The sequence below is a fragment of the Sturnus vulgaris genome, chromosome 16, assembly GCF_052056855.1.
Source record: "Sturnus vulgaris isolate bStuVul1 chromosome 16, bStuVul1.hap1, whole genome shotgun sequence".
In the NCBI taxonomy this organism is placed as follows: domain Eukaryota; kingdom Metazoa; phylum Chordata; class Aves; order Passeriformes; family Sturnidae; genus Sturnus; species Sturnus vulgaris.
Genome location: NC_142258.1, coordinates 9227165 through 9253759, shown reverse-complemented (window position 1 = coordinate 9253759; position 26595 = coordinate 9227165). Strand labels below are relative to the sequence as shown.

The following is a 26595-nucleotide window of genomic DNA, read 5'->3' as shown; positions in this document are numbered from 1 at the left end:
ACTGGAGAAAGAAGTATACCAAAAGTGGTACCAGTATGGATTCTGTCCTATCCTCTGCCTACACTGACTCTGTCAATGGAAATTTGTTTCTGAATTCTCATCTTTTTATGATAGGACTTGGGAGCAATTGTGGCAGGAGTAAATCTGGATTTTCATTGTTGCTGATGATATGTTGCTGGGTTTAGTGTTTGCTGACCTTGGTCCTGTTGAGTGGCTTCAGTTTTGACTCCAAAGAATGTGCTACATCCAACTTTTCTTTAAAACTATGAGAGCAAAAAGCATCTAATTCCTTAATAATTTAAGGAAAAGTCTACTGGAACCATAAAATGTGAAACTTGTGTATGTTTTAACTTGTTAATTAAAGAAGCAGTAATTGGAATCTTAAAAGAGTCAACTGAAATCTAATGTTACACACTTGTGCTGTGTTGTAGTCTTGTAATTTCCAGCACTATTTGCTGAATTCTTCACATACTTCTCCTCTAATCAGTCTGTAATTACTATGTGGTATAATTAGATTAATATACTTTCAGTTATTACAACTACACATTAGAGGAAAATTTTGTACTTCTGCCTTTATATTTGTCCTGTATGAATGAGTACAGAATTCTGTACTGGCATTAAAGCAGTGTCAGCCTACTGAGGTGAAGAACAATCAGTTTAATGATGCGTGGAAGCTTTCATTCTCTTTGAAGTGTGTCTACTGGGGTTTTTTTCCTCTTTTTTCTTTTTAGATGCTGAGTACCAGTGGAAAGGGCCCTTCTACTTCATCCTGGGAGCAGATCCTCAGTTTGGACTGATGAAATCTTGGGCACATGGAGACACTGAGAATGGAGATGATGAATGGGGAGAAGAAATTAAATTAGCAGAGCAAGCAGTACAGGCCATTAACAAACTAAACCCTAAACCCAAGTTTTTTGTGCTGTGTGGAGACCTTGTCCATGGAATGCCAGGTAAGGCAATTAAAAGTGCAGATTGGAGGTAGTAACTCAATTTTTTTATATATTTCATATTGTCAATAAGGCTAATTTACTTGACTTCAAAATAGTCTTTCATAAGTATCATTAGTATAAGTTCCTGTTTGGGGGGGAAAAAAACCTGTGATTTGTAGATGATTCTTGAGGTATTATTATGATTTCTTCATCTGACTTCCTGTAGCATTCATCTTAAAACTGTACTTTGATTAATTAATTGCTTTCTTTTCAGTAGAAAATTTTCTTTGAAGTAAAAGTCTTTCTCCTGAACAAATTGCTTTGAGATGACAAAGAGGGGCTCTAGCCACTAGGGAAAACTAATGCCAGAAAATAGCATAAACTAGATATGGCCTTTTGAGTACCTAAACTGAGTAAGGCCCAGAGAATTCTCTAGATTTCTAGTGCTTAATAAATGCAAATATTTTAGGTTTTAAAATGCTAAAGGTCAGTGACTTCAAGCTCTAGCAACTCTGCCCTATGGCTGTGGGACTCTGAGCTCAGTGTATTTCTTTGTTCACTAAGAGGAAGAACAAAAAACCATCCAGAAAGGTGAGTTACAAGAAAGAGAAGTACTTTTCTTGGAAGTGAAATTAGAAGTGGTATTATGTGCTGAGAAGTGGTCTGGAAAGCAGATCTAAGCACAGTGTCTCACGTTTGTTAGCCCTGATAAGCAGCAGAGCTGTGTCACTGCCAGCACCACAATCCACCCAGGGAGCCTGCACACATCCTGTGCCGTGTGCCCCACTCTGCTTCACACTCCACCTGCACCTGAGGAGCTGCTTCCCAGCCCTTGCTCACACAGCAGGGCTTCAAGCACGTTGGAGACCTTTCACTAATTCCTTCAGTGTCCCACAGTGTTAATTTTAAGACTTTAGCTGTCAAATTGACTGACAGTATTTATAGGCTTTCTTTTGATCAGAACACAGTTTTGCTGAAAGAGTGGGAAAGTGTAAAAACCAACAGATTTAAGCTTGATTGAATCTACTGTGAAACACCTCAGTAGCTTGATCATAAAGTATGCCAGGATGCAGTTTTATTGGCTTAAGCGCTTCCATTAATTTTGGAATCATCTTCCTATAGCAGAGTTTTAATAAATGTTTTGATTTTCTAGTTTGTGTAGGTGTTCCAAATATTTTGGTTTCAGTATCCCTTGGAAGAGCAAGAAAAGTCATGACGAATAATGAGTGTTACATATCCTGTTGAAAAGGATCTTTCACTCAAAAAATTTAAATAATCCAGGAGGTTAAGTTAGTTTCTTTTTACTTGAATATTTCTCAAATACTCATAAAACAGTGCAAAGTTCTGAGTGCTTTTGTCTCTTTTAACTTCAAACAACATTATTGTGAGGCTTCTCTCTTGGTAGAGTTTAAATGTGAGCTAGAGAGCCAGCAGTCTTCTGACTTCCCCTGGCTACTGAATGGCTGCATACAGTAAGTCTTGTACTTCTTGTATTTGGTTGGGTGTTTTTCTTTTTCCTAGCAATGGTTCTCTGTAGTCATTATTGTCCCTCTTGCCAGTGTATGTCTCAGGCTTGGTAATGTTTTAAATACAAACCTGTCAGGGCTTTGCAAAACATTAGCATTATTCATTTTGCTAACAGACGTGAAAGAAACTGAGTGGATTGTACTGGTGAGATCACCTACATTGTGTGATGGATGTGCTCTGCCTTGTATAAATATTTGAAGCTGCCTCGTGCAATTTCCAAGAAATTGCAAGAAAGAGCAGTTCATTACTCAGTAAACTTAAGGGTCTTTTCCAGGCTAAATGATTCAATGATTCTATTATTACCTCACTTGAGCCACCATTTTTTAACTTCTCTAATAATTTCTTGGTGATTGAAATTATGTTAATAGTTTTCAAGCCTGTGTTATCATGTAGTTATATAAAGTGGTTAAGGAAATGCACTATTAAAAGGAATTGTAGAATATTCAGCTGGAACAATTACTTCATTATTGCCTCTGTGTTTATACAAATGGCTTGCTCTGCTGTGTGTTGATAAACATACAAGTACAATTTAACTATTAAGTTGTACATAAAAGTACAATTTTACAGCCCTTTGTCTTTCTGTCTAAACTGATGACAGAAATAACAAGTAATGTTATTTCTGAAATAACAGTATTTTCTGAAATATTTTGAAATAATAAATAATGTCTTGTTCTATGGTGCAGATACCTGTGGCATAGCACTCTTGGACTAGTTGCCTGAAAGGACAGGGAGATTATACAGCTTTTTAATCAATGCCTGCCAGTAAAAAGTGAGTGGGCAGCACAGATTGTCCTCTCTTCTATGAAAACGTTTTGTCATGGAGTTCTAAGGGTAAAGTTTTTGATGGACTGTTTTAAATCATGCACTGTAGCCATTTAGCTGATCCAATGTTGAAGCCTTTTGCAGAGGAACTCCAAGAAATCTCAGAATTCCAGCAGCTAGAAGTGATGAACAGAATCCTGATCAGCTGGGAAGCAATCAGGCACAGCACTTGGAATCCATTACAGATGTCATTAGAGCAACGAAGTAATCATATCTTGGTATTTAGCTGCTGATTAAAAGTAGTTTGTACTCTGAATATTATTTCCAGAAGTTTTTCTTGATTACATAATCAAGAATAGGATATCTATTCTTGGTAACACTAATATTGTGGTACAATCACATCAAGAATTTTAAGCAATACCTTATAGTGCAGCTCTGTCACTGACTATCATTTCTATGAACTCAGTGCTTGCACTTGGATACACTATGACAATGAAGGACTTCCTTCTGAAGGCATTTGTGTGCATTAAATATAATTCAGTATGACAAAAATGGTAATCTGTAATATACTGATGATCAGATTATGTGTTTATTTGACTGCATTTTTCTAAACCTCTGGAAATTTATTTCTAAAAGTCTTACTGTTCTCATATCAAGTTGGAAGCTTCTATTTTGTTTTATGAAAACTTCCCATGTTGTTCCATTTCCAATACACACCTGAGCCCAACAGTCCAGTTCCAGTCCAACAGCCACTTCCTGACCCATCTTGTTCTCCATTCATCCAGACTGCAACATCCCAGCTCCACAGCCCTCTGATGATGATGATAGAGCAGTACCTCACAGTGACATCAGCCAGCACTCTCAGTGCTCTTGGATTCATCCCGTCAGTCCTGTGAGATGGCCTGAGTTGAAACCGTCCAGGAGATGTTTATTCCATCCCTGGTATTTCCTGTGCTCCTTTAGCTCTGGGAGAACATTTCAGTGCAGGGAGGCAAAGGAGGCTCTGAGTACCTTGCACTGCCTCACAGTGGGCAGTGGTTTTTTTATTATTTTATTGCTAAAGAAGAAGTAGGAGCTTTTGCTGCCCTCTGCTAGTTGCAGCCTCCAGAGCACTTTTCTGACAGCAGCCCTGCATACCCACGTGCTTTTTCAGTATTCGTCCTTTCAAGTATGTCTTTGGTTCCAGCTCCCTTTTATGTCCTTTTTTCATTGGTTCTCAGGCATGAGTTCCTCATTTAGCCAGATCATTGTCCTTGTAGCCTGCATTTTGTCTCTCCCCCTTCGTTCCCTGAGTATCCAGAAGGACCACTCTTGTGTTTGTAGGAGCTTGTCTTTGAAGACTTGCCAGCCCTCTCAAACTCTTGCTTTCAGAACAGCCTCAGAGAGGATCCTGTAGCTGATCCCTGGATAAGCCAGTGTGCTGTCCTGAGGCCCCAGATATGCTCTCTGCATTTCCTGCTCCCCTTGGGATCTTGAACTCCACCTTGGAGGCCGCTCCAGCCAAGGCTGCCAGGATTAACAGGTCCCCCAGCACTGCTGTGTTTGTGAGGAGTGGAACCAGGAGAGTGGGTCCTGGCTGGCCTGTCTGTGTCAAGGGATTGTCCCACACTGCCTCCCAGGTTCCAGATCTCCTGGATTGCTGTCAGCAGGTGTTAGGGAGGTTAGTAAGCCATAAGAGCCAGGGTGGTCTAGAGACTTTTTCAAGTTGATCATAGGAGACTTAATCCATTCTTCTCCCCTTTTTGGGTGGTCTGTGGCAAAATCCCACCTTTAGTTGCTGAGCTCTTCCCTGATCCTGACTCAAGTTCAATGAGGCTGGATTCTGTCCCATAGACTCATGCCCTCCAAACATGGGGAAAACTCCCCCACCTTCTTTCTTGCCTGTCCTTCCTGTTCCAGTTCAACATGAACATTGTGCTTCCTTCTCCATCCCATACCTCGAGTGTAGATTGGTGTCCAGGAAACAGCCTCAGCATTTCGACATCTTTTGTTACAGCAGCAGAGAATTCAGCTGTTGGCAGCCAAGGTCACCCTGCTGAAGCCACTGAGAAACACTGACTGTGAAGCTGAGAATCCAGCAACTATTTTTAAGTGGCCGAGTTCCTTCAGAGGAAATTGTTTAACTGCATTTTTTTAATGATGCTACTGCTATCAGTAACTTGATAGTTCTAGCCAGGAAGGTTATTTATTTGATGTATTTAGTCCAGGTGTTTAATATTTTTTTTATAAATTGTTCTGGCTACATGACAGCAAGTCTCTTGCAAACTTACTTAGCTCTGACTGTAATACAATGTAACTGTTTAGAGACTAAATGAAATGAGATTTGTCTAATAATGTGTATAATCACAAAAAAACCTGATAGAACTTGATTAAGCTTGATCTGTTAGCAGTGTGATAATGGATCAGTGAGCAAGTAATGTTTATGCTTGCAGTTTTAAATTCATTTTTGTATATATGTTAATTAGAAGAAATCAAGATCACTGGAAATTACTATTATGACACTTGAAATACACTGTGAACACTTGTACTAATTCTTTTAGTTAATGCAAAGGTATAATAATCTCTAATATACACATTCCCTACCCAGGTCATGCAGTGCTCTGTGATCTCACATCAGCCTTTTCTGTCAATTAAGCCCAAGTAGTGGCATTTTTCTATTTTTTTCCTACCTTTGTTTTGTATTATTAAATTGTTAATTAAGGGTTTTCAAGTTGTTATTTATAACATATTTCATCCTATGTGCTTTTATAAATGTATTTTTTCTAAGTGGAACAAGCTAAACCATCTGATTGTTTCAATCAGCTTTCCAGAGCTGCAGTCATATTTAATAATGTTTTCTTACTGCTCCTTGTTGTGCTTGCTGTCTCTCACTCTGCATTGGGCCACACTTGGATTGTAAGATCTTCCAGGACTGTGTCTGTTACATATTTTCATGTTTTTACTGTGCCATCTAATGTGCGTTTCAGGCTGTGAGCCCGGGCATGTGTTGTTACTGTGAATAGTTTAAACAGGAGGTGACAGAACAGGCCCTGACAATAGAGAAGCTGAAAGCAGGGGTGCCCAGACTATACACAGCTCATTGCTGATGTGTTCGTGGTCACCGAGGCACTGCAGCCTTGAGAGCTGCCAGATTACTTTGTGTAATGGGGGAAAAAACAGCCAGGCAAGGCCCCAGAGCTTCAGCAGCTTGTGCTGGTGAAAGGTACAGACTTACCTGTGACATCTGGCATCCTGTAAAAAGCAGTCATGAATTTGGGAAAGAATTGTCACTGACAGAATCACTGTGGGACTGCAGGGGATGCAAGCGCTCTCCCTGTCCCAGTGTCCTTCCTCTGTCTCTCTCCCTGCTTTCTCTCCTTCAAGCCTTGAGGGCCCCTGCCTACAGCCAGGCTGTGTGACTGTCCTGCTGCTCCTTCCAGGGGCCCCAACTCTTCTGGGACATTGTCTGGTGCCAGCCAGCTCCCCCGGCCTGCATGCTGTGCTGTGTGTATCTGTGTGTGTGCATCACCAGTTTGCGTTTTCCCCCAAGAATTCGCACGTTCCGCTAGCTCTCTTAACTCCTCCATAAAGCCTCAATAAGGCACATCAGCTCAGTTCAGCTAATTACAATTTTGGGCAACAGTATGTTCTTTATGTGAAAAGCAAAACTGCTGGCTGCATGTCTCTTCAAAATTGTATACCCTATCCTGTCTCCCATGCAGTGTTTCTTCATATAATAAAACAGGCAATGATGCGCAACAAGATCTTAAAAACAGGTGCCAAATGTTGGGATTCTGAGTTCATATTTAGACAGCAATTAAGTGACAGTTTTTCAAATCAAAGCTTCTCCATTTGACTCCTTCTTGACAATTTGATGATCAGAATATGAGATGAGATGGGCATACTGGCTTTTATACAGTTAGTCCTTCTTATGAGTTGTGACACATCCGCAGAGGAGAGTGAAGTTATTTACATTCAGAATGGACAAGCTGCAGAGCTGAGGAACATGAGAGCTGATGGTTCTGGTGGCCAGACAGCGGGATGGCTTCATTTCTGTTTATAATCACTGTAGCATTTGAAGGCATCCTCTCTCCTGGGAGAATCACAACTGGATTAGTGTGAGCTTCTTTCCCGTGCCCAAGTTGGATGTGCAACTGCCATGGTCCAAAATATTTGTCTCTTGTTACTGTTAAATATGGAGTGACTCCCTCCAAAAGTGTAGTTTATATAGACAATAAATCTTGAGACACAGGCTGCAGCGTATAATTGCTAACACCTTACAGAGTAACTAAAAAAAAATCCTCTTTAATTTGCCTAATTTTCTAAACTGGGGAAAGCACACACCATAGCAAATGTTCCTAGTCAAAGCACTATTGTTTAAAACCTATTTGTGAATGTTCTGAATTCTCTTACTTAAAAAGCCATCTTGTGCTGGTCAGGAAAGGTCAGTGAATACTTGGTTTGTGTAAGAGCTGAAGTTGGTACATCCCAGGAAATCCTACCTGTCTTTTGGTTCACAGAAAAGAGCACTGGGGAAATGTTCTGTTTTACCACACTTGCTAAAGTCCACAGCCATTTGCCTATGTGTGTTGTTCCTTGTTAGGAAACACTGGCCAGCCGTGTGTGTGCAGGGCTGTGTGTTTGCAGCTGCTTTGCAGCCAGCTGAGCTGTCCTTGGGCTTTACTGCGTCACACGGGACTGGCGTGGTCACACTGCAGGGACCGAGGTGTTGGGAGCTGGAGATCTGCTGCTGGTGGGTTTTGCACACAGGATAAGATAGGAATGTAATGCTGAAATCTACATGCAAATGCACAAGCTGCCATTTATACATTTGTGAACTGAATAAATTACAGAGAAATGTCAGGTCCAATTCAAGTTCTTAATGCTATATACAGTGATCTGGTAAGACGTTCCACAAAGGAAAAAATCTGTGAACTGCTTTTAATACTGCTTTTAAACTACCATTAAATAACCAATTTTGCTAAAACTAAGGATCATTAATTAAAAAAAAAAGTTCCCAGATAAAATTAGGCTGCAGTGCTAGTCCTTAAGTGAGGCATGTATGTAAGAAGATATTTTGTCAAGTTTTAATTTTAACTAAAAATATAATACTTCTTGAAAAAAATCCCTTTCTCATCTAGAAGGCAAGAGCATGGATGCTGATGTTTGATTTGTCCATATAACAGGCATATGAGCAGGCTAAAAAATAGTGTCTTAAAATATGATTCCGCCTTTAAAAATGGCTGTAAGCATTTCACCTTTATTTGCTTTTTTTACCATTTGAACTGGCTGTTTGTTTGACTAACAAAAGCATGTTTGTTTATTTTTTTAACTCCCTGCAGCCGTGGCACAGCTGGGGAGGAGGCAGCTGTATTCCAGTGTCACTTGCAGTTTCAGCAAAATTGTCAGCTAAATCCCAATTCCTGAATCTTTGTCAGTGGAGAATTGTAATAGAGCATGAAGTAGAAAAGACACAGATTGACTTTTTAGGTGCAAGGCAGAAGCAGAGGCTTTAAAATGTTTGTACTGAATCAGGGTATAGGTAAAGGTTGTATTTGTTTGAGTGCAAGTAACATTTCTATTAATATATCACTGCAGTGATACAGGCAGTGTTTAGGTGTGACCTAATTTCCTGACCACAAGGTAGCTTAATCTAAATAAACTCACTGCATCTATTTCTTCTGCTGTTGTAGCCTAACTCTGATCTGCTTGGTAGGATGGAATCCAAACCAAAATGATTCTTGGCTATTTTCTTCTCCAAACTCTTACACTGATGTTAATTAATAATAGCTAAGGATTTGGATAAGCAGCACATTATTTGTTAAATATCTAATAATAACTGTTTAAAGAAATGCCACTGTGGTTGCATAAATAAACATTTTGTAGTAATTATCTGATTCTAGTAAAACCTAATGGAGCGTTCAAAGCCTCAAACAGCTTACTGTGAAATTAAATTTGCTCTAATCGGCCCAGAGCAGAGAAGCGTCAGAGACCTCCACATAACGTCCAACAGGCTCATATTGCAGAGAAACCACTGGGCTGTCAGAAGCAAATGCTTCTTCTTCAGCATGTATGGATTTATTTGTATTTTAGACCACGTTCTCTAGTCTAGTCTACAGTTGAATTTAGAAATCCAGTTGGCAGATAGATAATATCTCTAAATATTAAAACCTTGGAGATGTAATTAGTTACACAGTTTTCTCAGATCTTATATTTTATGATACAAGTACTAGAGACAGTACTAAAAATCTAGTAGAAGTACTAAATCTATGAAGATTTTTTAAATTAAGTTTGGTTTTGGTACTGTAGCTTTGAGGTATTTTTTCCTGTTTGTGATGATTTCATCAGAAACACAGACCTAAAGGCAGTGGTGCCCTGTGCTTGCTGTGACAGTTCTGCGTTGCTGGGAGATGAGTAAGGATAAGAGCAGAGTTGAGCTTAAGTGAAGGATAATACTTATTTTCACAGCAGAACCAGGAGCAGTAAATGCCATGAATTAGGTTGTTAAGTGGACACCTGTGTGGCTGGCACTCAGAAAAATGTCAGCATTTGCAGTCATTATATTTAATGTCATGCACTGGAACCAGGAGCAGTTGATCCCCTAATAGGCTTCCTTGTTCAGTTGGGGATTTTGTCATTGCTTTAATGTAATAATTGTTCATTATTAGCTTAAACTAGAGTTAAAATTTCTTCTTGTTTTAATGCCCAAAGTTATACAATAAAATTAATTTGTGTTTTCACATAGGGAAATTTTTGTGTGATCACTTTCTGAGTTTCAGAACAGATTATTACTTGTTTCAAATGTACTGGAAAAGTCACTTACAGCTGTAGACAAATGAGTATTCCAGATTCTGCTTTTCACTGGTACTAATGAAATGAGGTTCTTTGTAAGTTAGGCTGAGTAGTCAGTCAGTTTGTTCAGAAGTGAATATAGTCATATTTACATTATTTTTAACTGCATAATTTTTTGTTCATCATAAAATTGACTTCAGGCTATTTGAAGATTAGAAATACGTATGTCTAAAGAAGAGATAGGAGACATTTTAGCTATTACAGCACAGACTAAAGCAAAAAACCTATTTCAGAACATGACCATAACGGGTTTATTAAAATGGATCAGCTTATTCTTGCATGTAATAATTTGGAATGACGCAGTGTGTTGCATTAGTTCATTACAGCAGACACCAGAGGGGAAACTTTTAAGTTCAAAGCAAGAAACAATGAAGAGCACCAGTAAGACTGAACTGGGTAGCCAGAGAGATCTTTCTTTTCTATGTAGTGCCTTGTCCATTATCACATTTTTGTAGCATCCTAGGACAAAAAAGAATGTGAAGACCATGGTGTTTTGTTCCATTCATGGCCCACGAGAGAATCACTGCTTTTATGGGGTGATGAGTTGTGAACAGATGAGTAGAGGGAAGGGTCTGGCCCTGGCTGAGTCACCCGTATTGATGAGATGGGGCAGGGCAGGGGAGGAGGCAGCACAGTGAGGAAGTGTCAGAGTTCTGGGCTGGGGAAGCTCCATCTGCATCAGTGCTCTCAAGGGATGCTGTGGGTTGGTGTTTTGAGAAGTGGCAAGATTAGAGCTCAGATTTTTGTTTGTGTTAGTGCATAGCAATTGCAGGAGGAGCCTGGCAGGTACAGTGTGGTGTTGATGATGCCTTTGGGTTTGGACCTGTGATGTCTTCTAGGTGACAGGGGCACCAGTGGGGCTGTCCCTGGGTATGGGTCAGCAGACAAGGACGATATAGGATCTTGCTCGTAGCCCTCTTAATCTGGAGCCAAAAGCCAGGTGTCCAAGACAAGAGCAGAGATGAAAGGCAGTCCTGGTTTGACAGGAGGAGGTTGCTTTCCCACAGCTAAAAAAAAAAATGAGCCTGTTTGAGTGTAGCCTTGGATGCCCCTCCTCTCAAGAAATTTAGGGAATAGTGCTAGGGAAGGTCCTCTAAAAGGAGGAGTAGGGCAGCTACAGACAGCCATGAAAAAACACGAAACAGGACAAATGTCTCAAGAACAGGAAGTGCTCAGAATAGTTAGACTCTTTGATTTAAGCAACTGTGATGCACTGTAAGGCCCAGGAAAATACACAAATCTACCTATGGTTGTTTTTTAACAGACGTGATTATTTTCAACAATAATTAGTTGTCTTTTGATGTCAGGGTACTTCTGGTATCATAAATTACAGAAGGAATGGGCCCAGTGTTTTTCTAAATCTGGTTTTCATCGGTGGTGTTTTGACATTTTCTATTTTGCTTTTATCAAATGTAGGTACTCTTTCTATTTGATATTTTGTATAGTATTTTTGTCTGCAATGTAGCTCTTACTTGTTCTTTGATAGTCAGTCTCTTGGGTTAAATGTTAAACAGATTGCAGTTGTCATATCAGGGCCTTTCAAGAGTGTTGCTGGCATAAAACTTAATTTTTCTTTTTTTTCTTCATCAAACTGAAAATTTGTGCTTTCCATTAAAAAACAATGTGTTTTCAGCTCCTCTAAGGAGTGTCTTTTGGGACACTTAAGATATATTAAAATACTGAGACCAAGTAATGAGAAATCCAGGAAATGATTGTGCCACATTTTTGCATATTGTTAAATTCTTTGAAGATGCCTGAGCTAAAAAGGCTTCTCCTCTCTTGGAGGGAGTACTTAGACTTCTCCTGACACCAAGCCTGGAATGCCTGGGGTACCACCTCATAATGCCATCATAATCCCACTCCCCTTTCCCCCTCCTGATTCATATCAGTAGAAAAACTGGTGCTATTGTTAATTAATTGATAATTTTTTATTTGGAATACTTCTGGAGGAAAAGATACAGTGTTGGTGGAGCTTACTGTATGGGAAGGATTGTGTTATACAAAAATTGCCATCAGCACTGCAGATACAGCTTGGGGGCAAACAATGCTTTAAGTTTTTAATTGCTGGTGCCTTGCAAAAACTAAACTCAACCCAGTCTTAGAGTAGTGCACCCTTCTGTGGTGTACCAAAGGAAACTGCAACTAAGGATTAGTAGCTAAAGGATTATTTCTTTGGCAGAATAATCTGTAATTCTGCTGACTGAAGACAGCTCCAGCAAAAATGCTGTAAAATAACTGTCTGGCAATCCAAGGGAAACAGGGATACACAACAGAAAACAACAGGCACGATAACATTGCACCTTCATGCTCCTGTTCACATCAGTCAGCTTTCAAAAATGATAGACTGGGAAGCTGTGGAAAATTGCATACAAGTGCACCAGCAACAGTTCTCACTTTCATGTTTTTCATAAACGCCAAGCTGCCCTTTATGGGCTATTAATTTGGGAAGCCATTTATCTCAGGGCAAGACTTTATTTACACAACCTAACATAAAGACAGGAAATTGTGGCCTGGGATTTAAAAATGTCACTGCACATGATGCCAGGATAAACATCACAGAAATTTATTTCAGTTGCATCCACCCTGGCACTCACAAATAATTTTTTTTTATTGCCTTTTGGCACTACGTTATTTCCCTATTCACCTGCAACAAAGCTCCCTCTAAGCCAAAGAAATACATGTCCATCGAACAGAAACTTTCTTCATAAAAATTGGAATAATTAGGTATTCTAGCTCTGTGCCTGAGAGAGATTAAAAGGATATTTTTGTGCTGTGGCAGGGACCACTTTAATTTTCCAGTGGCTTCCTTCTTTACCACTATCTTTGTCTTCTTTACCTGTTACTTTCCTCAGATGTAAAGTCAGGGGGAGGAGCCTCAGGAGGGCTCCTGTGGCACACATTCATTGTGTGTTCTGCTCGTGCAGCTCAGGGCCAGTGGGACAATCCAAGCCCTTCCTCTCCAGCACTGCCCCAAGGGATCCTGAGGCATTCCTCCACTTTTCCCCACTTTTCTCTCTGTGGGATTCTCTTCTTTTGAAGTTGTTTTGACCTTCTGCTAAGAAAAGGTCAAGCCAAGATGCACTTGTTCTAAGGCAATCTCTCCTTAGTAGGATTTCCTAGGGTCTTGGGCAGAGACCTTCTTTTCCATTTTGAGCAATCTGTTTTGTGCAATAAACACTGAGTATGTTTCTCTGTTGCTATAGAAATAATATTTCATTAAATGAGGGAATCAGTGCCCTGCTGTCGACAAATCTAATCTAAGTGTTGGTCTCTAGAGCTTGAATTTCACTGCTGGGAAGAGGTATACATAATTCTGCAAATTATTTCTGTAACTTTTGCATAAATGCCTTTATACTTTTCAACTGTTAGCTAAATTTCCCAAAGTGATAGCATGGAGTTTAACATGGTGTAATGTGTTTACATGGATCTGAACAGAGCTTTCCCTCCTTGCATTTCCCCACCCTCCCCCATACGTTTTCATATTTAGAGCTTGAAATTTCCGACTCTTTCATAGGAAAATGGGAAGTGGCAGTAAAAGCAACATTCTCAGCCAGGTTCCTTACCCCATGGACAGCAGTGTGCCAGGTTTATCTGAATTTTTGGTTTTATTTTTTTAAAATTCAGCGTCTCCAAGTACTGTAGATGTTATTTGCTTTGCTTTTTCTGGGATTAACAAGAACAGCCTAAAATGACCATTAATATACCCCAAAAAAGTGATCTGCTCTCCACTACTTTCTAGACTCCCCTGGGTAGCATATGCCCAGTATTTGTCAAGTTACTCAAAGATTTTCCTACAATAACTTTCTACCCTCTGCAGCAGTTAAACCCAAGGGAGTTGTGGATTTTGACTTAATGCACCTCATATCAATGTCCTTACATTTAGCCATAATTTAGACCTTTTATGGTTTTTTTCTCAGTATTTTTCTAAAGCTGTAGGATTCTGGTAACAGCAATAAGGTGGTACTAAAGCCTGTAACTGTAGGGTATGTAAAACAAAATGTTGTTAGTGCTTGTCAACATATTCATCATAAGTATTATGAAGAAATTGTAAAAAGCTTTTTTATCTCATAGTTGCAATACAGGAACCCATTTATGCATTTCTGTGTATAAGGTATGTGTGTAGTTAGGAAGGTAGAACACAGTTTAAAAGTACATGATGATTGATTGGCATGGACCCGTGTGCAAGTGTATGTTAGAAACCTAAATTCAGAGTTCTTGTAAAAATCCTGTTACAGCTTTTGGTTAAAAAATGGAGTTATTATTTGTGAAATGGGCCCATGCTAGATGTGTCTTATATATTGCAGGACAAAACCAATTTATACATGTTCATTTAATTCATTAATAATAATCATATCAATGGCCTCTAATTAAACATTAGTCTTGAGAAAACATAGGAATACCTCTGTAATCATTAGAAGAAAATAATTACTCTTTAAAAACTTCCTTTCTAAATTTTTCAGTGACTGTAAATCAATCTTTCAATAAGATAAATCTTCATAGGCAGGGACAAATTCCTGACATCCAGAAGAGTACCTGTATGGTTAAGCATATTAATATAAAGGCAGAGATGCAGGGAAAACTAGCAAAGTACACAACTACATTTTTTTTATTTAATGTCATGCTTATCATTAAAAGAGACTCATCATATAAATAAGTCACTATAAGACACTGATTACATTTTTGCTGTTAAAATAGTTCATGTAATGAATAAAGAAAAACAAACCTCAAGCCCAACAACCCTTTATTTTGTTTCACTGCCATAAAACGTCAGCCAGAAGTTGACCTGGTTTTTACCCTTGTGCTGTTACACCATCCAAAGCTGCTGCATTTTTTCACCACATCCTCAGTCTGTAGATGAAAAGAGTCAGCTGAAGCTCCTGGTGGAAAGCAATGCCCATGGCATCACCTACTGCTGTGCTCTCTGCTGGGTCCTTCAGGCCAGCTACTGAAAATGGCTAAGGCCTTGGTAAGGGAGGGACAGGGCTGGGTGGATGTACAGGGATAAAGATCACATCTAATACACAATATTTCCTTACTATGCACAGTTCCATAAACAAAAGCTAACAATGAAGGTGAGGGAAAAACCATAAACACTCAAATGTTTTGTTGTTTTGTTTTTTTCCTTTAGGAACTCGATGGAAAAAAAACCAAGAGCAAGATTTAAAGGATGTTCTGAAGAACACTGACCAGGACATACCACTGGTATTCGTCAGTGGGAATCATGATATTGGCAATACTCCAACGAGAGAGACCATAGATGATTATTGCAAGAACTGGGGAGATGACTACTTCAGCTTTTGGGTTGGAGGTGTTTTTTTTCTTGTGTTGAATTCTCAGCTATACTTTGATTCCTCCAAATGCCGTGAGTTAAGGCAAGCCCAGGATGCCTGGCTTGATGAGCAGCTGGCTGCTGCTGCAAACCAGAAATGCAAGCATATAATTGTATTTCAGCACATCCCTCTGTTTCTGAGCAAACCTGATGAAGACGACGATTATTTCAACTTGGATAAATCAGTTCGTCAGGAGATAATGGAAAAGTTTCATAAAGCAGGTATTTTCTCAAACTTTCCTATTCTGGAATTTTTGCAAATTGTTAATGGCTCTGCTGCCAGACAAAATACATTTAAGTGAAATGGTACTGTTTCCAAGGGATTTTTGAATACAGCTTATAAGTCTCATTTTTTCCCGTAGATCAATACTATCAACCGAATCTAGTCACCTGTAAAAAGTACCAAACAAAATTTAAAACTTTGAAATGTAAAAAGCTAAACATGAAAAGTTCTTTAACATAAATAGCAAGGGTTCCACTTTGCAAGTACTGACAGATACAAGACAACCTGAGTTTTTCCTGCCTACAGAGGGGAAGATCAGGTATTACCATAGGAGAAAAATACAGAATTTATGTTTTACGTAAAACATAGAAACAGAATTCACAATTACCTTGGGGGTTGCTTTCTCCCACACTGAACCAATTTTAAACCAAGAGTGTAATGCACCCCAGATTTATTCAGTGTTAAAACAAGTCTTGCTCTGCTAAAATCAATCCTTTGCACATCCGTTTCTAATAGGGGCCATGTCTGGGATGAAGGGCAGGTGGAGCATGTGCTACATGAGTAATTGTACCAAATCCCTCAGCTTTGTGTGATCCCACTTGAGCACCATGGAGACAGGCACAGTACACAGCTACTCCTCCATGCTGTTCCTATTGTTTTCTGGTAATTGCCTTCATGTTCCTGGAGTGTGCCAGTTCCTCAAAATTTCCTGCCACCCTGTGATCGCTGCATCAGAATGTCATTTTCTCTGTATCTGTAAGAGAGCGCATTATTTGGATTACTGAACAATGCAAATTTTTTATGATGTTGTTCCTAATTTGCCATCTAATTGTTAAGCCTGGCCTCATCTAACTCAGCCTAATATCCAAGCTCTCAATTTCCTACTGTTTCCAGTCAGTGGGGCCAAAATTCACAGCTATCTGAGGGCTCTCCAGGGCACTGATATATTTGCAGATTCAAGATTTACGGGTGGGGTTTTTTTCCCCATAAGGAGACACGCTGAGAACACCTCATTTTTTTTTTTTTTCATTTTTGTGTCAGTGTTAGTATAGTGGGAAGTGTTGCTCTTAGAGAGCTGGGCAGCTGTGACTGCCTGTGTACCATAGACTGCAGCACATCCTAGCTCATGGGTGTATCCCAGGAAATAGGCATTAATGTGGGAACCAAAGCAGTTCTGTTCTAGGGTTTTCTGTCATCCAGTTGGTTTACTAACATTTGACAACACTCAGTACTGGGAATAAAATTGATCAAGAGGTCAAAGAAATGTTATCATTGTAACATTGTTGTTACATTGTCATGTTTCTTAGAAAGGTGTCCAGAGGCTTAACCAGAAGTTGGGAAGGCTTCAAACTATGGTGGAAAGGAATGGAATGGGAAGAGAGCAATACAACTCTAGAGAAGAAATTCCCAAATCCTTTCTGTGCCACTTTTCTGTTACCCCCATCATTTCTTCTTGTGTCCCTCATTCCCATCTCTTATAAATTGTTTGGTTCCTTAATGAGTGTGTTTAAACACTGATCTGTGGCATGCTCATTACTATACACTGAGTCAATAGGTAACATTTGCAAGTCAATAATCAAACATTTTGCTAATGAAATGAATACAGAGAACAGGCAGCTCAGTAACTCAGACTGCTGAGAAAAATGAACTGAATCAAAAGTTGTCTGAGTTACCTTAGTAACGGGTGCATTCTGTTTCCATTTTATTATTCCATCTCAGAGCAGCCTTTGTGAGACCACAGAGGTCTCAGTGGGTTGCAGAGAGGCTGTTGGCATGGTGGGGTAGAGGCACAGAGATGCAGGGACACCACTTGCTTTCTGAACCTCTGCTTTGCCAAAGAATAATCAAGTTTAGCACATTAAATTGTTTTTCCCCCAGTTCACTTCGTACATTCTTGGAGGATTAAAACACAGAATATTGCTAATGAAATCTCAACATACATTGCTTTTATTTTTAATTTAGAAATTTGGTATAACACTTTATTCTGCAAAAAGAAAGTCAGTCTGCATTTTTAGGAGACCACCAGGCTGCCACTATTTTTCTCCCCCAACCTGTCACCAGTCCTTCTTTCCTTCCTTCCTTCTGCCTCTTGCTGTTTCAGTGCTTGGAACTGTGTTTGTTGTGTCATCATGTCAGTAACATGCATGGTTTAGGGTGTTTGGCACTATTAGATGGGCAACATATTTCATTTGTTTATAACCCAGGATCAAACCTGGAATTACCCCAGTTCTCATGTTTATACTTTTTTAGAGGTGTCAAACATGGAGTCATAACTCAGCAGTTTAGAGAGGTACAGGAAAGGAAAGATAATCTAATAATTCAGGTCTTTCTGAGAACAAAGAAATTCATATGGATTGTGTAGGAAATAGTCAGATACTTAAAGTATGGTCATATGGTCACATGCTCACAGATGCTTTAAACTGAGGTATACAACTTCAGAAAATTCTTATTTTAATTCCAAAGCCCAGGTCTTCTGTAGTTATTTTCTACTAATCACTCCCATGTTACATAATGGTTTTGGTGTAAGTATCTGCTCATTACAAGCAGAGATAAAAGACTAGCTGTAGAGGCTACATCTGGTGTGAAATACTGAATTACATTTCTCACATTAGACGTGTCCTTAACAGTTGGGCTAATTAAAGATAAAATCATGTCCTTATGATAAATATTTATAATTGAAAATCTGGCACTTGTAAATATGTATTACTACTGTGCAAAGTTAAACCATACTTGTAAGCTGCATGTGTAAGAAATCCTACTAGACTATGTTTATTTTAAATGCATTAGAACAACTATTGTCCTTGAAAATGTGACTTCAGTCACAGTGAAAACCAACTCAATTGAGAACAGAGTTCAACATTTAAGTAGAGACACCTTTCTGGAGGAACCTCTCTCTATACCTTCCAGTATAACTTCTGCAAGTTAAGCCTAAGTTGTCAAAGTTCTGTCTCTTCTACGTGCAGATGTTAAGTACAGAAAAAACCCGTGTGCAAGAACTGTGAAAGAGCTGACCTGACGTTCTCATCTGTCACATCTGCTGGAGTCACTCGGCTCTGCTGCATGAAATGCATATTCAGCTTTTAAGGATTTTACAGTGCTGATATAAATAGGTTTCCTCATAGCACTGTAAAGAAAATAAAGAAGTTGTAATGGTCTAGCCAGAAATCTGGACTGCAAGTCATGTGTGTTTGTTAAACATAAGCAGATAATTAAGTTTTCAAATAAGGCAGTTTATGTAATAGAAGACCTACTTTTTCTTACATATCTCATTCCAGTAAAATTTTCTTAAGGCATTAAATATTTTTTTCTATGACCTGAAAAGTATGGGTATTTTTGGTGAGCTATAATCAATCTTTTAAAGACTTTTTGTCCTTAGAACCATCACTGACACACTGAGCATTACTTATATTAGTTAATGCAATATAGAAATAAATGTTTCTTAATGGCACAAATAAACTAAAGCATTTTAAGTGAATGTCTGAACTTGTTTAGGAGCTCTTTTGAATAAAACCTAAATTAGTAGATGGTTTTTCACCAAAAGGGTTGAAAAAAGACTTTGTTTCAGAGTTAGAATATAGGTGGTCTGTATAGCTGAGAGAGGATGCATCTTAGAGAAAATAACTAGACAAAAATAGAAATATACGGAGGGAAATTCACTACAGTCTTCAGCTTCTTTTAATTAAAAAGTTTTCAATTCATCTAAGTGTCTTCAAAGCAATTTTTCAGATGTGGTTAAAAGTACTTAATATGCACATAGGGGCAAAAATAACAACCTAACTTCATTAAATGGTGTATTTTTTCATTTTATTTGTGACTGGAGGTGCTGTAACTTCTAACACCTTTACTCATTAAAAGACTGTGATATATCTAAATTCTCCTCTTAGAAATGTTGTGACAGGAGAGCAGTGTTAAAGGAAGAAGAAGCTCTCAGAACATCCACAGCTGAGATATATTTGAGCACAAAATTAAAGCATGGAGTGTTGAAAGCTGTTGTTTCTAAAATTTACCAGACAACATATGCTATGTTTCATTATTTTCTTTGTTGTGTAATCAGAGTTGACAGGGGAGTAATATTTTCATCTTCCTGCCATTGAGACCTTGATTTTGGCAAAGCCCATACATTGAGTGAGTAATCTCAGTGCTTATGTGTCAGTATTTAAAATAATTTAAATACTCTCAACTTCAGTGATTTAGAGCAAGCTCTTTCAAGGTTGCAATTATGCACTTATGGCCCAGGTAGAGTGACCACATTTGATATATTCTGTGTAAGAACAGTTCCCTGGGTATGGTAATGTAAATCTTGCTTGGAGATACACATAGAGATTTTTAATTTTTTTTTCAGATACTCAGTAGCAAGTACAAAATACATACAGTCTGCAAGGACATTAAGTAATATTTGTTCTCAGATAAGTTTTTGAAATCACTTTTATCCACTGGGCTAAAGCTTCTCCTTGATCCTTAGAGCACACAGCAATCCAGTACTTTTTGAGGTTTGTGTCAGTTCTCTGAGAAAGCATCACTTTTAAATGGAAAAAAAGTAACAAAACCAGGAAGTAAATTCCACTGAAAGGTCACAAGAGGCATTCACAAAAACGAATTTGAAGGCCAGAGTGACCTTTTAGAGACAGGACCTCTAAAGGCTTATTTAGACCAGTGCTTTAATTAGATCATCTGGAATCACCCTCTGGCTGTGCCTGTTGCTACTCTTCTGATTATATAGGAAAAACAAGTGACACTAAAATACTTTTCTATATAGCTCTATTTAGTATTGTCTGATAGAAAGAAGCTCTTGACATAAATTCACTTTTCAAAGTAATATTTCGTCTCCTACTTACACAGACCCACTGATCACCAGCCACACCAAACTTCTGATTCTTTAGGGTACAAAGCAAAGTTAAGGCAAAGGTTTCCTGCATGTTTGCAGGATGTTTGCAAACAAAAATCCATGGGATATTTTTATTGAGTTGCTTATAGAGCTGTGCAATGTAAATTCTAATTACTCAGTTCTCTTTTATTCATACAGCTCTTCTGAGGAGGAAGAATAACAGAGAGCTTTCAAATGGCTACACAAAATAATTCTGTATGTTACTGAGGGCTGTCCAAAGAGCTTATGAAAGGGAGGATGTTGATCCCTAATACTTACCATTAGGACTGTTGCCTTCTACTGGTGCTGGGAAATTATTGGGGCTTTTTTTGATAACAGGGTCTGAGAACTGCCTGAGCACTGAGCAGTTAACAGTGCTGGGACTGATGCTTTCACATCTTTGTTTGCTGCTGCAACACCTGCTTGGCAGATGAGGCAATGTGAACACTCTGAAATTGCAGTCAGATAAAATCAATTCTATTCCACTGAAGAGATTTCGTTTTCAAAGACTTCTAAATATTATCATTCCTTGTGTAGCACTGGAGTCTTGAAAAGATGAGGTACACCACGTGCCCAAGGGGAGAAAAAAAGGTGCAACAAAAAATGCCTATGGTTAATGTGGCTCTTGTAGGGAAGCTGAAAGAACATCATTTTGGAGTGCAAAATTGTTGTGAGAACAGGTATTACTCTTGAACCGACCACATTGTTCAGCACTTCAGACAGCAGCTGTACTCTGCAAGTGGAAGGAAGAAAGAAAAGCCAGTTTGTGCCTGATACTCCAGGGAAAATGTTCAAGATCAATTTATCCATATGACTTAAATGGTTGTATTTGCCAGAAACACTGCCTTTTACAAAATACCTGTGTACTCTTACCTGTGTGTAACAGGGGTGTACACACACATCTCAAAGTAGCATCTCCCTGGGCCTGGATACTTCCTTGGTTCTCCTCTCTTGGAAAACTGAGACAGGCTACAAGAGTGTTGATAACATTCAGATCTTCCAATACAATTTAATGGCTTTACAGAACTGCTTCTCCACCTGTTGCTTCCACTTTGGCTCTACTGGTGCTCCTCTCTATTTTTGGGGACAGATGTATCTAGGATCAGCTTTTTCTAGTCTGTCCTCTTTCTTCAGTGCTTGACTGAGAAGGAGATTTGTGTGGTGACTCAGAGATTTTTGGATAAACATAACTCTATTTAAAATCTAATTTTGTCATTAAACTTGAAGAGTAATAGAACCAAAATGAGGGTCTCAATAGCCCAGTCTCCTGCTACATCTACTCCCCAAACTCTTGTGAAGGGCACAGGATTGAAAAGTGCATAATGGTATTTCTTTCCAGGCCTCTTCCCACCTCCAAGAATTTTTGTTTTAAGGACTTACTGTGTCATATTAATGTTATTAACATTGTCATATTAATGTTATTAACATAATGCAATTTAGTGATTCCTCTCTAGATTTGTTCAGTTGATTTGTGAAAACTGCCAGCTTTCACAGTGGTCTGCAGGAGAGAATTTCATATTTCACAGCTCTGTGAAGAAATGTCTCCTTTTGTTTGCTTTGAACTTCACCTGCAGTTTGAGTGGAGAGCCATGAACCTGTACTTGAAATGCAGTGAGCATTGATTCATGCCTGCAGTTACTGTAAAAAATAGTTCATTAAAATAGTTCATTAATCAGCAATTAAAAGGTGATAATCTGAACCATGTGATAAATTTCATTGTTCAGTCAGAACCACCTTATTTTCCCAAAATTCTCTACAGAGAGCATGGGAAGAGAGGCAAGATCTGTACTGTACCCATTACATATTTATTATGTCATTCATATTGCACTAATTTAGCCTTCTCCTTCTTTTACAGTCTCATTTGCTTTTGCTGAGAAAAGCATTTATTTAATTGAAGGCTCAGTCTAAATAAAGCATGCTACTGATTGCCTATGCTGATTATTCCAGGCATTCTCCTCCTAATTTGGAAAATCTGCTTGCTTTTCTTTGGTTTATTTTTATGTTGGTAATTTTTTCCTATATTTTTACTCTGTCCATAGTGCTGGGTTGAGCAGTTTGATTTCCAGCTAAGGCGAGGTCAGTCACATTTCAGAGACAGCAAACCTGCCTCAAAAATGGGGTTTGTACCTTTGGAATTAGAGTTGGAAAACAGCTTCTTCTGAATTCAGGGGGTTTTGAAATCAAGCCATAGAAGTGAGTGTAATTACAGAAATTGGAGTCAGACACCTCTGGAATTTAAAGTAGTTCAAGTCTAAATTACAACCCAGTATTACTTGATTATGTGAGAAGAACTGTTTCCAGGTGCATGTTTCTTTGAGGGTTTTTTATATTTCAGGGTAAACATGGGTGCATTTTTTTCCGTCCTGTGTCATTTGCAGCTCAGTTTCTGTAGAGACTGGGGCTCAGCCTGTATTTCTAGAATTAAACTACAAAACAGTAAATTTTTCAAGAAGTTAAGAGATGTTACCTGTTTCACAAACTCTTACTGTTACATGGTTACAGAATACACCTGTTTGTTTACTAAAGCAAAGAGATGATTTGGCTAGAATTTCTTGTTTAAAATGGAGACATTAACATGATTTAACTATTCCTGAAATAGAAAGGCTGGTCAAAACACTGAATAGAAAAGATGTGGCTGTTTGTTGGGCAGGCCAGAGTCCACTTTATTTCCTGCCCAAGTGGAGTTGAAAACATGCCGAGTTTTCCATGTCCTTATATTTTTCTGAACTACAGAAGACAGCAGTAGAGTCTCAAGTAAGGGAGCTTGGGAGTGTGGGAATTACGGGGCTGCAGCTGCACAGAAAGCTAAGGCAGGGATGTTATCGCTCCCAGGGGAATTGGCCATGAGACACAGTTAAATGCCTTTGTTCTTTTACAATGCAATTGCATCAAAATCATGCTGACCCTTTTCCCTGGTGCCACAGAAGGGTTTTTCTGAGTGATAAATGGTAATTTGTAGAAGGAGTCTGCTGCACTTTCAAAATTCTGTAAAATAACCTCAGCTTCTCCTGCTAACAGACAAACTGCCTCCTGCATGATACTCAGTGGGATAGCTAAAGTTTTCTTCTTGTTTTCTTTAGTATCTCCAGAGTTGAAAAAGGTGGTGAATATTTTAGTTAGACTTGGTTTCTTTCAGAACATTCCTCTGCTTTGGGTTGCTTGGGAGCTCCTAAGTGCTGTAAGATGGCCACAGTTACAGAGAATCATCTATAGAATCAGAGCTGCTGTGAGGATGTGATGGTTGTACATAGGCAGCTGCTTCTGAGCCTGCTTGGATCCCTTGGAGCCTCCTCATCCTTTTCTGTGTCAGCCTTTTCTGTGCAGTGTCCAGAGCAGGTCTCAGACACTTGTGTAGGCACCTTTCCCTGTTAGGCCAGGGGCCTCTCTGTAAGAAAAGCACCTTTTAATATATTGTGCTGGTGTGGGTCAAAAAGCCTCAAGAGAGAACCAACAGAAAAAGTGAAGATGGGAAATGCTGGTAAAAATTGTCCAACTTCCCAAAGCTGTTAAAGCGAGGAAGATGCAAATCAACAAGAGCTTGGTGAAGCTCTACTACTTATTTGGTGAGCTGGCTTTAGAACACAGGAAACAAAAGAGAGGGGAGGAAAGTCTTCAGAGGCACTTTTGAATTTCCTTTTGAAAAATGTCTGCAGTAGGAACCATGTGCCAAGTGTTCATAATGTGGTTTTGACCTGGAATAAGGTATCCAAATTAAAATATTAATTTAGTTTGAAATTTTATTGAGTTCTGCTGTAAAGATTCTGCCTATGAAACAGGTAGCATCAAAGGCTGAACTGCATGAGCTGATAATTCCCCTCCCCAGAACTCCCTTCTTGCCTTGCCACAGCCACTGTGGGGCCTTACAGCCCTCAGGGCCATAATGCAGTCTGTGAACTAGCATAAAACCAAAGTGTTTATATATTTGTTTCATGTTTGAGCTGATGAACAGTCTAAGGCTTATCAACATATTTAATTATTACATCTCATCACATGGCTCTTGAACAATCCTTGTTTGGGTTTGTTGTTACATCGTGAATTATTTTTGCTAAGTAGGCTGCTCAGGGCTCAAAAGAACTCGTACCAAAATAGGTATTTCATTCTTTAGTAGGGATGCATTATTCTGAAGGGAAAAAAAGTTATCGTCAGATCTTTGGAAAAGGAAAATCTTTTTGTTTTTCAGATTCAGCTTTTTCAGATCAGGACTAAAAAGGACATTGTGTGCTTGATCAGAAAGTGATGGTAAATTGCATGGCAGGAGAACAGCTTTGGTTTACTAAAATCAGAAGCAATTCCTGTATCCAAACCTTTTTTTACAAAGATACTGAGTTTTTTCACATATTGACTGATTCATAAAAGCATGTTTGGTAGGAGGCATGAAGCTCAGTGGGTTTAGGTGTTTTCATGACCTGAGTACAGTTTTAGCACAGGCAGAACAAGACCTGGTGCCCAGCGCTGGGTGGAGCCTGCCCTGTATCTCTGGCTTCCAGTCCTGTCCTGATCAAAAATTGATTTGGCAGTTCAGACCCTTTTTTCCTTAGCAGACACTCTGTAATCTGTGTCAATGTTGTTATGCAGTCTGACATCAGATGATGATCATCATCACAGATACAGGATGTGTGAATTGTTTTGCTTTTTTTTTTAGCATAACTGTCTGCACAGTTTTTTACTTTATTCTGTTTTTAATCCGTTTTTTCTTTAATGAATAATCCATTAGATATGAATAGTGTCTTGCAGTAATGGATCCAGCTTTTTTTAGTAAATGGATACTGTGAAACCTCCAGTCACATTTAAATTCAAGTAACTGTGTATTTCATGAAAAATGAAATAATGAATGCTTGTGAAGGTGCTGTTCTTTGGACATTTATTTACACAGGAGTTTTTTAGTGCTTCATACAGCTTTTATATCAGTGCTGCTTCCAGCTGCTGTTTAAGAACCCAGCGATAAAAAACAAATCAATGCTCCACCTTTCTTTCTTCTGTTGTAGTGGGAAGGGACTGTATGTTTTAGTGTATAGCTGGATGCATTTAACTGACCTGGGGATACATTAAGGTGAGTATAAAAATGAGATCTGCCAGGACACTGTTCTTTCCTCACAGCATTTGGGGGAAGAGGGGGTGGAGATGTTGGTAGCAACTTGACATTATTACTTCAGAAAAACATTTGAAATTAATAAATGAAATTTGAGTGCCCACGTCTCTAAGAATCTTTTTATGTTAAAGATCAAAAGCAAGAGCAAAGTAAATTGCCTGCTTGTCATCTTGGTATTACTGCAGTGATTGGTTCAGCTTTCCTCCCTGTGCTAACTCACACAGTGGGTGCAGTACAGCTGAGTGGACAGAACAGGGCTCCTGCAGAAAAGCCCCAGCAGTGACCTGTTGGTTTCCTTGTTCCAGGTGTAACATCTTGTAACCCAGCAATAACCACAGTTAATACTAGCACATAAGGGTATCTGAAAACTGAAGTCTGGGCAAAATTTTTTACCCATGTCTTTCTCTGTCTAGAATAGCAAAATCTTTCCTTGAACTATCAGACAAGTTGAACGGTTTTTTCTGTAGCTTAACTACAGTTCCTTTATGACTTTTCTATCTATCGTCCTTCTAATTACACTTAGTCAGGGTTTGGTTAACATACATGATGACACAAAGTCTTGGCTTCTTTTCCTGTTTTACATCAAAATGTTAAATTCTCTGGATGGTGGGAAGATGCTACTTTAGGACACAGATTCTTCCAGTAAAAAGAGAGAACTTAATTCCCTTCCAAAGTACTTATTTCTGTTACTAAACGTGTGTCACGTGGGTTTGCACCTCACTATGAGTTTGTGATTCTTGTTCTTAATTTTTTCATAGACTAAAGTAGTTCTGCTTACCCACAGAAAAAGTGGAAAATACTGAAAAGGCCTTGTTACCTTGTTACAGTAGCAGCATCACTGATTTTTGTATTCCACCACTGCCTTTTGAGGGACTCTGAGTTTCTCCAAAGATGTAAAAACACTTCACCAGTTTTTCTGGGTTTGTGCAGCTGAGTCAAAGCAAGCTCCCAAAGTTGTGCTGCACTCTTACAAGTATACCTCATGCAGCAGCCAGAGGAGTGAGTCCAGCAGCAGGACAATCAGCCCTGAGACACTAAAAC

At 38.9% G+C, this 26595-nt stretch overlaps 1 protein-coding gene and 1 long non-coding RNA gene across 4 annotated transcripts in view; one reads left to right on the top strand and one right to left on the bottom strand.

Annotated features, from left to right (window-relative positions):
• Positions 1-26595, top strand: part of CPPED1 (calcineurin like phosphoesterase domain containing 1) — a 39710-nt gene that overhangs the window by 9745 nt on the left and 3370 nt on the right. For both annotated transcript variants that reach the window (XM_088174437.1, XM_088174436.1), the window contains exons 2-3: positions 732-950; positions 15178-15600. In XM_088174437.1, the coding sequence (XP_088030563.1) occupies positions 797-950; positions 15178-15600 (577 nt within the window). In that variant the 5' untranslated portion in view covers positions 732-796. The remainder of the gene's footprint in view (positions 1-731; positions 951-15177; positions 15601-26595) is intronic.
• LOC148221910 (uncharacterized) lies at positions 15599-24040 on the bottom strand. Of its 2 annotated transcripts, XR_015807237.1 has the most exons (5): positions 21339-24040; positions 20745-21198; positions 18614-18725; positions 17275-17426; positions 15599-16355 (listed from the first exon to the last, which is right to left on the bottom strand). It is a non-coding gene; the product is annotated as an uncharacterized LOC148221910 (long non-coding RNA). The 2 variants fall into 2 exon arrangements; XR_015807236.1 differs by having other exon boundaries at positions 20745-24040.